General features: G+C 46.2%; 1 protein-coding gene across 1 annotated transcript; it reads left to right on the forward strand.

Moving 5' to 3' along the window:
* Positions 1-1,087: 1,087 nt before the first annotated feature.
* Positions 1,088-11,368, forward strand: Thoc3 (THO complex subunit 3). Its single transcript, XM_052156998.1, has 6 exons — positions 1,088-1,402; positions 1,985-2,141; positions 3,744-3,948; positions 6,022-6,183; positions 6,290-6,390; positions 9,808-11,368. Exons 1-6 carry the CDS (start codon positions 1,136-1,138, stop codon positions 9,969-9,971), a joined length of 1,056 nt encoding a protein of 351 aa, XP_052012958.1. The 5' UTR covers positions 1,088-1,135; the 3' UTR covers positions 9,972-11,368.
* The last annotated feature ends 348 nt before the right edge of the window (positions 11,369-11,716 follow it).

Raw genomic sequence — 11,716 nt, forward strand, 5'->3', positions numbered from 1 at the left:
GTGAGTCCTAGAGATCTGTCCGTCCATGTCCCCAGTGATGGGGTTATTATAAGCCAGCGACATCACAGCTGGCTTCATAAGGACATTTTCACACAAGTATATATGTTGAATATATTCCCCCGGTGTCCCCTGTCCCTGCACAGCTCTTCTCCAGTTCTTGGCTCATCCTGGCAGTGCACCATTGGCTTTTTTGTTTTTTGTTTTTGTTTTTTATCTATCTGGTTATCTTTTGGTTTAAGAGAGGCATAAGAAGTGGGAGGATCTGAGATGTGTGAGTGTCATACATAAATGGTCATTTTACTTCCCGCTATTTCTTTTAGTTTACTGTCATGCATATGCAATATCTTTTAGCAACCAAGATCAAAAGACAAAACGTCTCGGAAGGTAGAGGCAAGCAGATCTCTGTGTTTTCGAGGACAGCCTGGTCTATAGAGTGTGTTCCAGGGCAGCCAGGGATACACAGAGACTTTGTCTCGAAAAAACCAAAAGCCAGGAAAACCCAACCAAACAAAAATCAATCGGATGGTGGTGACCCTGGAGTTCCAGGACAGACAGGGCTACACTGAGAAACCCTGTCTTCAAAAACTAAAAACCAAAAAACCTACAAACAAATCAAATCTCAAACTAACCAAACAACCTTTCCCAACTCCAACCGACAAATCCACACTTGTTATCAATTCCTCCATTCCACAAACAACTAACCTTTCTTCTGGAGCGAGAACTTGCTATGGCCGTTTGCTTTAAGGGCCCCGATGAGGACCTTGCAGTGAAAAACAACTCTAAAAAAAGTATTTTACTTATAAGTAAACTGAAGGATCTATCTTGATTCTCTTTTTCGAATAAACAAGGCTACCAAAAAGCATGTAAGAAGACCACTAAAATAAAAGTTGAACTCTTAAAAAAATAAATAAAAAGAAAAATAAATAAATAAAAAAAGAAGAAGAAGCGAATTTAAGGAGGACTCATTCCAATTTCAAGATAAAGGTAGACGCGCTCTGCATGCCGGGATTTGTAGTCCGGGCGGGTGAGACGCGCCTGCGCGGAGCGACGCGGCACTTTTTCCGTGCCTGCGCGCGGCGACGGCGCCAGACTCAGAGTCTCCAGCTTCCGGCGCGCGGTCCTAGTGGAGGCAGGTATGGCGGCGCCCGCCGCGGTCCTGGGGCCCTCGGCCCTAGGCCAGAGTGGCCCCGGGTCGATGGCTCCCTGGTGCTCTGTGAGCAGCGGACCGTCTCGTTACGTGCTCGGGATGCAGGAGCTGTTCCGAGGCCACAGCAAGACGCGCGAGTTCCCGGCGCACAGTGCCAAGGTGCACTCGGTGGCCTGGAGCTGCGATGGCCGTCGCTTGGCCTCGGGGTCCTTCGACAAGACTGCCAGCGTGTTCTTGCTGGAGAAGGACCGGCTGGTGAGCTTGTAGTGCACGGGCCTGGCTGGGAAGAGGGCCCTGTGTGGAGGGAGAGAAAGCAGGAGGGGTGGAGGAATGGAGAGGGTCATGGCTTGTTGTTGGCAGTGATGAGGAAGGGGTTTGGGGTGCTGGAAAAGTTGGGGTGACAAATATGGTGAGATCGCCTGGCGGAGAGCAGAGAGTGAATTTAGTGGTAGTAAAGAGGTGTGGCGACGTGGCTGCCGTCCAGGGGACGTTTAAGTCAGGTGGTAGAGTGGTGAGGGTCTAGAAGAGCTCTGGGTAGGAATCCCCAGCGAGGAGTGGCTATAGGGACTGATGGGGTGGTAGAGTCCCTAGGGTGGAGAGGAGGGTTTTATTTGAAAATCATAGCTCATCTTTTGGAAGTGGACAGGTGGGTTGTAGTGGTGGTGGAAAAAGAAAGGAGGGAGGCCAGGAAGGGCCAATGTTGGAGTTCAGAGGAGTTCTCAGGAGTTGACCTTTTGGGGAAAGGGCTGGATTTCTGTTTTGAATTATCCAGATCTTTGCTGGTTTCAAGGCACCACTGTTTGGGTAAAAGTGCCATGTGGATTCTGTTCTTCCAAGGTCAAAGAAAACAATTACCGGGGCCATGGGGATAGCGTGGATCAGCTTTGCTGGCATCCAAGCAACCCTGACCTCTTCGTCACCGCATCCGGAGATAAAACCATTCGCATCTGGGACGTGAGGACTACAAAATGCATCGCCACTGTAAACACGAAAGGTAACTTCAGAGAGAGGGTGTTCAGGAAGAAAAGTTATGTGATTTGTTTTTTGTTTTATTTTGTTTTGTTTTTTGTTTTTGTTTTTTCCAGCAACCATTGTGTTGTCTGTAGCTAGTGCAGTTTATCAGGATGGGCTGTATATGTCTTCCTGGAGAAGACAAGAACAGAATTCAGGCACTTTTCTGACAGGCTATAGATGTATAGGTGAGCAGTAGAAGCCATACAGTAGTGTGTGCAGAGGCATGGAGAATTTGGGAGATTCCGGCAGGTTACAATGGCTAAGAAACCCTGGGTGATCTGGAAAGTTGTGTGGTTTTTTCTTTTTTTTTTTGATTTGGTTTTTTTAAGACAGGGTTTCTCTGTGTAGCCCTGGCTGTCTTGGAACTCACTCTGTAGACCAGGCTGGCCTCGAACTCAGAAATCCGCCTGCCTCTGCCTCCCAGAGTGCTGGGATTACAGGTGTGCGCCACCACCGCCCGGCTTAGTTGTGCGGTATATTTAAAGTCTGTGTTCAAAGAAGCAGCGTGGTAGTTTGAGTATGCTTGGCCCGGGGAGTGGCACTATTAGGAGATGTGGCCTTGTTGGAGGAAGTGTGTCACTGTGGACATGGGTTTTAAAACCCTCATCCTAGCTGCCTAGAAGCCAGTCTTCTACCTGCCTTTGGGTTAAGATGTAGAACTCTCAGCTCCTCCAGCCCCACATCTGCCTGGATGCTGCCATGTTCCTGCCTTGATGATAATGGACTGAACCTCTGAACCTGTAAGCCAGCCCCAATTAAATGTTGTCTTTATGAGAGTTGCCTCAGTCACGGTGTCTCTTCACAGCAGTAAGACCCTGACTAAGGGCAGGCAGTTTTGTTGATTTTAGATTTTTTTATTTTATTTGTGTGTGTGTATGTGTGTGTGTACCACATGTGTATAGGTGCCAGAAGAAGGTGTCTTACCCTCTATAAATGTAGTTATAGGTAATTGTGAATTGTGGATGCAGGGAATTGAACTTGGGTCTCCTGGGAAAAAACCCAAGTGCTCTTAACAACTGAGCCATCTTTAACCCAACAGCTAACAACAACAACAACAACAACAACAGCAACAATTTTTTATGAGAAGGAGACAGGGTTTCTTTGTGTGGCCCTGGCTATCCTAGAACTCACTCTGTCAACCATGGTAGACTTGTGAACTCAAGAGATCCACCTGCCTCTGCCTCCCAAGTGCTGGGTTTAAAGGTGTGTATTACCACCACCAAGCTCCCACAAAAGAATTCTTGATACACTTTCTGATAGATACAGACAGTAAAATGCAAAAAAAGAAAAAAAATTGGTGTTTTTGGTTTAATGAAGTTGAAAATTTAACTTCTGTGTTCAGTATGGACACTCGTGACTTTGATGAGACTGGTACCGTGGGTGGGAGGGTGGAATGGTGGGGTGCTTTTGACCAGTGTTTAGACTCACGGTTGCCTCCTGGTCCGTGGGAGCTTCCTTGCACTGACTTGGCGACGGATGCGTGCTGAAGGTCACTCTGATGTTCTTTCCAGGAGAGCAGAATAAGCTGTGGAGGCTGATGGGCAGAGGGGAACTTGCTGATGGATTATATCTGGGTTCCCAGGGGAGAACATCAACATCTGCTGGAGTCCCGATGGGCAGACCATCGCCGTGGGCAACAAGGACGATGTCGTGACCTTCATCGATGCCAAGACGCACCGCTCCAAAGCGGAGGAGCAGTTCAAGTTTGAGGTCAATGAGATCTCGTGGAACAACGACAACAACATGTTCTTCCTCACCAACGGCAACGGCTGCATCAACATCCTCAGGTGCGGGTGGGTGGGCCTCTGCACGACCTCTGTGTGACCCCTGCATGGGCTGCCCTGCCAAGTGCAGAGAGGAGTTGGCTGGGAGCCTCTCCCAAAAGGCTTGAAAGATAGAGAATATTAAAAACAAAACAAAAAAACCCCCCAAAAAACAAAGCTTACCTTCTCCTAGGCATTCTGGATTTTGAGTTTGTACTGATACTGATTACATTTTCCTGTTATCGAGGCTGTAAAGGTTCAGTTATCAAACAGCCCGCCCAGGGACTTGACGCACCTTGAACTGTGGCTAATTCACTGTTTTAAAGTTTCAGCTCAAATATCACTTTCCCTCTAGCAGAGTCACTCCATCCTCTACTCTCTTCTCCAAGACTAGAAGGTTTTAGTGTACCTTACGCCCTTCCTAGTTCTTCTTTTTTCTTTTTCTAAATTTATATGTATGGGTGTTTTGCCTGCCATGTATGACCATGCACCATTTGTGTGCTTGCTGACTGGTGGATAGGAGGGTCAGGTTTCCTGAAACTGGAGTTAGAGGTAGTTGTGAGCTGCCATGTGGTTGCTGGGAATTGAACCCAGGTTCTTTGGAAGAGCAAGCAGCCTGTGCTCTTAATAGCCAAGCCATCTCTCCAGCCCCAGGAAGCATTTCTTAATTCTGTTTTATAATGTGCACTTTATCTCTGTTTCTAGTTGCACTAGCAATTTCATGGTAGAGAGGACTGTGTTTGTATTGTTTTCCATTGAATTGCTAATGCCTAACCTAGTGCCGGTCTTAATAGTGGGATCTCAGTAAGTATTTGTTGTGTAAATAAATGAAAATGTAAAATTAAGATTGAGGGCCACGAGGCCATGCTTCCTGCTGTGCCAGTGAGTAGTGTGGGACAGATGGCCATTGCTTCTTTGGTGGAGAGGATGACGTTTGCTGTGAGTCCTGCAGCTTTTAATTTTTCAAAGCCTACTTTTAATGATGGTTCTTAAATGCTTTAGCCTCCCTTTAGCTACTACTCACCAGGGGTAGTGGAGAAGAAAGGGTACGGGGGAAGTGGACCTTTTTAGAAATTGTTCTTTGGAGTAAATCCCATCTGTGTGGTCAGGAAATCAGCCGTTCAGTTTACAGGTCAGCAGCAGCGGCAGCTCGATCCACTCGTTAATACTTCCTGAATATATCAGTAGTCTAGTTCAGTAGAATCGGGATAGCATGAATTAGCAGTGGTGGCACCACCTAGCAGAGACAGCTAGGCTAGCAGAACTGGCATGCTCTACAACTAGGCACCTCTCCTGTTGAGTCCTGTTTATACTCCCTCCAGACATCATGCGTCCTCCATGGGTCTTGCCTCAGCACGGGAGTCTGTTATCAACTGACATCATTCTGACAAAGGGCCCACGTCCTTGGAAGCCACAGCACACCACCAGAAGCTTTTTGGTGTGCTTCTCTATGGAGTCCTGACAAATGGAGCTCAACCAATACATGCACGTCATTAGTGAAGAATCCTTCATCACACATCCTTTCCTGTGTTTGCTTTTGTAAAACATTCTTTCAGCTGTGTCTGCTTCAGGAAAAAAACTCCATCATGTATTTGCCCCAGCAAAATACCATCCCACATAACTGACTTTCCAAAGAACCTTTAAGTTTCCATTCAGAATCCCAAATTAAACAAAACAAAACCAAAAACATATTGGCAGAGGATGTTGAAGGAATTATATATTTGTAGAGTTATAGATACTGCACTGTGTGCTATTTGTGTTAGTGTATTGGCTAGTTTTTCTAGGTATAATACTCCTGGATTTGCTTTTTTGCTTCTGTGTCTTAGGTGTGACGCTCTTACCTTTTTTTTCCCCAGAGTGATGCTCTCAGGAAGTCTAGGGATGGCTTAATTTTCTCTGAGGTCCAGTGACCTCGTTGGTTCATCTAGGTATTAGATGGTTTCTGCTTATGTATATGTAGGCCTGTGTTGTGCTTTTGTACTCAAGCTAACTTTTTGGTTTTTTCCTTTAGGGAAGTTTTGTTACTGTTTTGTCTCTTAGTGTTTTAGTGCACTGATCCCCTTCTGCACATTGATGGCTAGGTGTCTTGTTTCCCAGCTACCCAGAACTGAAGCCTGTGCAGTCCATTAATGCCCATCCTTCTAACTGCATCTGTATCAAGTTTGACCCCATGGGGAAATACTTTGCCACAGGAAGTGCAGATGCTTTGGTCAGCCTCTGGGACGTTGATGAGTTAGTGTGCGTGCGGTGCTTTTCCAGGTATGAAACTGACAGGCTTTTCCTGTGGGAAATCAACCTTTCCTCTCTCTTTTGGGGGTAACAGATGTTTTGGGGGTAACTGATGTTTCTCTCCATCCTGTTATAGACTAGATTGGCCTGTGAGGACTCTCAGTTTTAGCCACGATGGGAAAATGCTGGCGTCGGCTTCAGAGGATCATTTCATTGATATAGCTGAAGTAGAGACAGGTACCTTAATTTGAATCCTTTGTGAGTGACACCTGGCCTCAGGCCTTTGGTCACACTTTAGCTCTGCTCCTTCACCACTGGTGTGGGATGGGTTTGTTTTGCTGAGACATCCAGTTCAACGTAATGGTCTGACTGAAGGACAAGAACAGGTCGGAAGGGAGGTGGCTGCAGGAAAACACTTTGTATTATTTCTTCCATTATCTAAAAATACATTTGACTGACCTGAAACCCCTGATGTAGCTTTGAATTTACAGAGAGCATCTGTCCCTGCTTTTTGAGTGGTAGGATTAAAATAGGACGTCCTCGCTGGGCGGTGGTGGTGCACGCCTATAATCCCAGCACTGGGAGGCAGAGGCAGGTGGATTTTTGAGTTTGAGGCCAGCCTGGTCTACACAGTGAGTTCCAGGACAGCCAGGGCTATACAGAGAAACCCTGTCTCAAAAAAAAAAACAAAAAAAAAAATTAAAAAAAAAAAAGGATGTCCTCATGCCCAGCTAAAGCATTCTCAAATAAGACACAAAGAACAGGCATTTATGCTGCTCCTCCCAAACCTCACTGCCCCCTTTCTGACAGCTGTCAGTTTTCTGTGTTCCTTGGTCATTTGTAAGTGCATGATTTTATGTATCTGTAAGATTTGGGGCCCCCAAATGAGAGCAAACATGGAATATTTGTCTTTTTGATAAATTTTGTAGAATTCTCACCAGGTCACGATAATCTTTGTCTTGTTTTCTTTTCCTGTAGCTGTGATAAAGCGCCCTTAGGAAAGCAGCTTTGTGGGGAAAGGGCTCATTTGGCTCACACTTGAGTTACAGCTCATCATGCTTGTCGGGCTGGACGGGCAAGAGCAGAGCGCCGAGGATAAGTGCTTGTGCTCAGCTGCCCTGCTTTCATTCAGTCAGCGGGTCTTCCACCTCAAGGAGCTCAGTGCCTAATCTAGACACAAGCTCACCCAGACGCCCTTAGCACATTGTTGTCACTTCACACTGACCAACGCAGTCTTCCTTGAGCCAGCTCAGTGTGCGGTATACATCTCAGAGGCTGGTTCTTGATCTCTGGTGAGCACTGCCGGCCATTCATCAGCGCAGGGCCCTTAGGACAGGCTCCACTCACAACCCGAAGGGCTCAGGCACGAAGCGTGACACTGTTCATGCGGCCTTGGGTACACTGGAATGTGGAGCAGGGGTAACAGCCAGTTACTGACAACCAGCGCTGGGGGTGAGCTCAGGTCGCCAGGGATGCTTTGGCATGTGCACATGCCTTTACCCCACGAGCTCCTTTGCCAGCCTTGCCCCTTTCTGTGTCCATGCTTTACAGAGAACTATTACTAACTTTTTGTATGCTTCTTTTCAGTCTTTTTTTTCTTCTGTCTATGCGTTTTTTAATTGGAGTAAATAACATTAGGTATAATTCCTGAATATTTTTGGTAGTCTAAGTCTGAAAGAGGGTAAGAACGAATTTTGATTTTGATTGATAGTCTATAGAATAGAACTCCATTTTAACAGTTACTTTGGCTTTCATGTAACTCAGTTTGCAGTACTCTTGCAGTTTGGTTGCCTGGGATGGTGCTATGAGCCTCATACAATCAGCCCTGTGTCATTTAGTGATTAGCTTTGCAGCAAGTTATCAGGGCACTTATCCTAGTTAGTGTTGTTACTGCTGGATGAACACGATGACCAAAGTGACCTGGGGAGGAAAGTGCTTACTTGACTTAGACTTCTTATCACACTTTATCATCAAAGGAAGTCAGGACAGAAATTCAAGCAGGGCAGGAACCTGGAGGCAGAAGCTGACTGAGAGGCCGTGGAGGGGTGGGTGCTGCTTACTGCCTTGCTCCCCATGGCTTTCTCAGCCTGCTTTCTTACAGAACCAAGACCACCAGCCCAGGGATGGCACAGCTAGTCGTGTGTCGTTCCCCCGCCCCCATCATCACAGATTACAAAAACACCCTGCAGACTTGTCTACAATCTACTCTTTTTTGTTTTGTTTTGTTTTTCGAGACAGGGTTTCTCTGTATAGCCCTGGCTGTCCTGGAACTCACTGTAGATCAGGCTGGCCTCAAACTCATAAATCTGTCTGCCTCTGCCTCCCAAGTGCTGGGATTAAAGGCGTGGGCCACCACCGCCAGGCTCACAATCTACTCTTATGGAGACACTTTCTCAGTTGAGACTTCCAGTGACTAGCTTGTATCAAGTTGACATAAACTGGCTTACAGCACTCAGTTTGTAAAGCTTCATGGTCACCTGGAAACATTTCAGGGATTTGCATGATTGCTTTGGTTTTTGTGAGTTGTGTACATTTTTATCTTAACCAGATCCATAATAAATGATATAGAATTAAACACCTAAAGAAAAGTGAGAGTTGTGTGGTAGTGACACCAGGAACCACGGGGTGTGTCCACAGAGCCTGGGAGGAATTCAGACAAGCTGGAGACAGCTGTCCCTGACATAGAATTACTTTAAACACTTCATATATATACCAAAGATAGGTACTTATGCATATACATGCATAGATTTAATAGTGTATGATATGTGTAGACCATGTAGTTATGTAGTTGATCTACTAAATGTATGCCATTCAGCATATCTAGCATCTTTATGTTGGTACCACACTCTAAGTCTTTGTAAAGCTTTTTTTTTTTGGTGTTTTCAAGACAGGGTTTCTCTGTCCTGGCTGCCCTGGATCTCACTCTGTAGACCAGGCTGGCCTCGAACTCAGAAATCCGCCTGCCTCTGCCTCCCAGAGTGCTGGGATTGATTACAGGCGTGAGCCATCACTGCCCAGCATGTAAAACATTTTAAAAACCAAAACCATGTATTTGCGTTGGTGGCTGTTTTGCCTGCATGTCTGTGCATTACAGTGTACCTTTTGCTCATAGTGGCCAGAAGAGAGCATTGGATCCCTGGGTGCTGATCCCTATGGGTTAAACAGGTGGCTGTGAGCTGCCATGTAGGTGCTGGGATTTGAACCTGGGTCCCTTAGGAGGACAGCCAATGCTCTTAGCTACTAAGCCATTTCTCCAGCTCCCGTGTTGTCTTAACTCTTAGGTTAGGGAGAAAATTTGGAGCAGACCTGAAAGAAGTTAGAAGTGAACTTTTGGGAAGAAATTATTTGCAAGGCTTTGTGATATCTGAGGTGTGTGCCTTCATTTTCCTTAGGTGTTACTTTGTGAAGCCCTCCCTCCTTCTCATTTAAGAAATGTCTCTGCCTTACAGGTCTGGCACTGGCATTCAGTAAGGACAGGCTGTCTGTAAGGTGCTTAGCAAACCATAGCTGGAAATTGTTTTTCCAGGGAGTATAAAGTAGAGGCCTAGACTCATAAGTTAACCTGCCTGTCACCTATTTGTGTATGACATCTCTCTATGTCAAGTACTTAATGAATGTACTACTTAACAGCATTCTTTCTGTTGCTTTCTATAGGAGACAAGCTATGGGAGGTGCAGTGTGAGTCCCCGACTTTCACCGTGGCTTGGCACCCCAAGAGGCCTCTGCTGGCTTTTGCCTGTGATGACAAAGATGGCAAATACGACAGCAGTCGGGAGGCCGGAACTGTGAAGCTGTTTGGGCTTCCTAATGACTCCTGAGAGGCCGGCAGCAAGGGGACAGGAGGCCAGCAGATTACTTGGGCTTCCTAATGTGACTGGACCTGGCCTGGAGGAGGCCTGGACTTTTTAATGACTCCTGAGAGGACCTGGCGGGGAGAAGAGGCTGGCGCAGACCTTCCTTTTGTATATTCAATGTAGTCTGTTGGGCTTGTGGGCACCCTAATGTTTATAAATGTCATAAATTACAGAACCAAAAAACCCACAAAAAACGTTTGGTCGGGCTGTGCATACCTCAACTCTCTCTGTGGCACTGGAGAATTGAACCAGCCTTCCTTGTGGTAAGCAAGTGATTGCCCTATCTTGTCACTTAGCTCCAGCCCCAGCCCCAGCCCCAGCCCCAGCCCCAGCCCCACTGCCTGGATGTTGGTTTGGTGCATCTGTGTTAGCTGTTTCCATCCCTCCCCTGTTGACAGTTAGCTAATGAGGACTTTGCAAGTATAGGCCAGGGCCCGTTTTAGGGTTCTCTAAAGGAACAGAACTGGTAGAATATCTGTCTAAGTACAGAACTGATACGTCTGTCTACATAGATCTGTGTGTATGGAATTTTTTTTTTTTGATTTTTTTTTTTATTTGGTTTTTTTTTTCGAGACAGGGTTTCTCTGTATAGCCCTGGCTGTCCTGGAACTCACTCAGTAGACCAGGCTGGCCTCGAACTCAGAAGTCTGCCTGCCTCTGCCACCCAGACTGCTGGGATTACAGGCGTGCGCCACCACCGCCCGGCTGTGTATGGGATTTTATCAGAGTGGCTTACCTTATAGGCTGTGGTCTGGATAGTCAGTCCAACTACCCTGTCTCTGGATGACAAGGCCAAGGATCCAGTAGTTGTTCAGTTGTTCAGACTGGGTGTCTCAGCACTGATAATCCGGTGTTGGAGTCCTGAGGAATTCCAGAGAGCTGCTGGTCACTGGTCTGTTTTGGAACCCGAAGAAGTAGGTTCTGTGATTCCCAGCAGAGAGTGCCTCAGCAGCAGGGTAGATGAACCTGGCGATGAGAGTGAGGGCAAGCAGGCAAAAGCCAACGCTTGCTTTTTCTGTGTCTTTTTATATAGGCTGCCACCAGCATGTTTGTGTGTGTGTGTGTGGGTGTGTGTATGTGTGTTCCAAATTTAGGGTGGGCCTCTGCACCTCAGAGGACCAAGAAAATTTGTGCCCTGCTGTTTGGGTTTCAGTGATTTCCAGATGTTGCAGTCAAGTTGACAACCAAGATTTCCCACCACATGACTCGCAGAGCATGTGCTCTGGGAGGGCCCTGTTTTCTAAATTTTACTATTGCAGAGTTTGTTGGCAGAGTTTGTTGGATATGTTGCTTAGGCATAGGGATGGGGTTTTTAAAAACAATTTTGAGAACTGAGCATTCAATAAAACTGGCTTTCATTATGAGGTGTCTAAAGTTACTGTTACTATCTTTATTCCAGGAAGATTCTGCAGTTTTAAATTGTTTTGTTTTTAAATCTGAGACTTTATGATCCTGCCTAAAAGCTTTCTAATCAAGATCCCTGAACTGCACTACCAGGCTGCTGCGGTATTTTAAAGTCATGTTTACACAAGCAGGTGCACATCTGGCCTCGTTCTACCTGGTTCTATATTAGAGCAAATTAAGGCAAACAGAAACACTGTAAAACAGACATAAATACAAAGATTGAGATAAATTAGAATAAAGTCAAGGCTGAGGAGATGTGGAAGTGTGAGGAGTGAGGCCATGCACGGACGATCTGACTGACAGGA

Source organism: Apodemus sylvaticus, chromosome 14 (assembly GCF_947179515.1).
Source record: "Apodemus sylvaticus chromosome 14, mApoSyl1.1, whole genome shotgun sequence".
Lineage (NCBI taxonomy): Eukaryota > Metazoa > Chordata > Mammalia > Rodentia > Muridae > Apodemus > Apodemus sylvaticus.

Excerpts from the sequence above, each read along its gene's own strand:
- Thoc3 (XM_052156998.1), top strand. The coding sequence starts at position 1,136 with ATGGCGGCGCCCGCCGCGGTCCTGGGGCCCTCGGCCCTAGGCCAGAGT. Across the intron at positions 1,403-1,984 it reads TGCTGGAGAAGGACCGGCTG|GTCAAAGAAAACAATTACCG; the intron begins GTGAGCTTGTAG and ends TGTTCTTCCAAG. Across the intron at positions 2,142-3,743 it reads CGCCACTGTAAACACGAAAG|GGGAGAACATCAACATCTGC; the intron begins GTAACTTCAGAG and ends CTGGGTTCCCAG.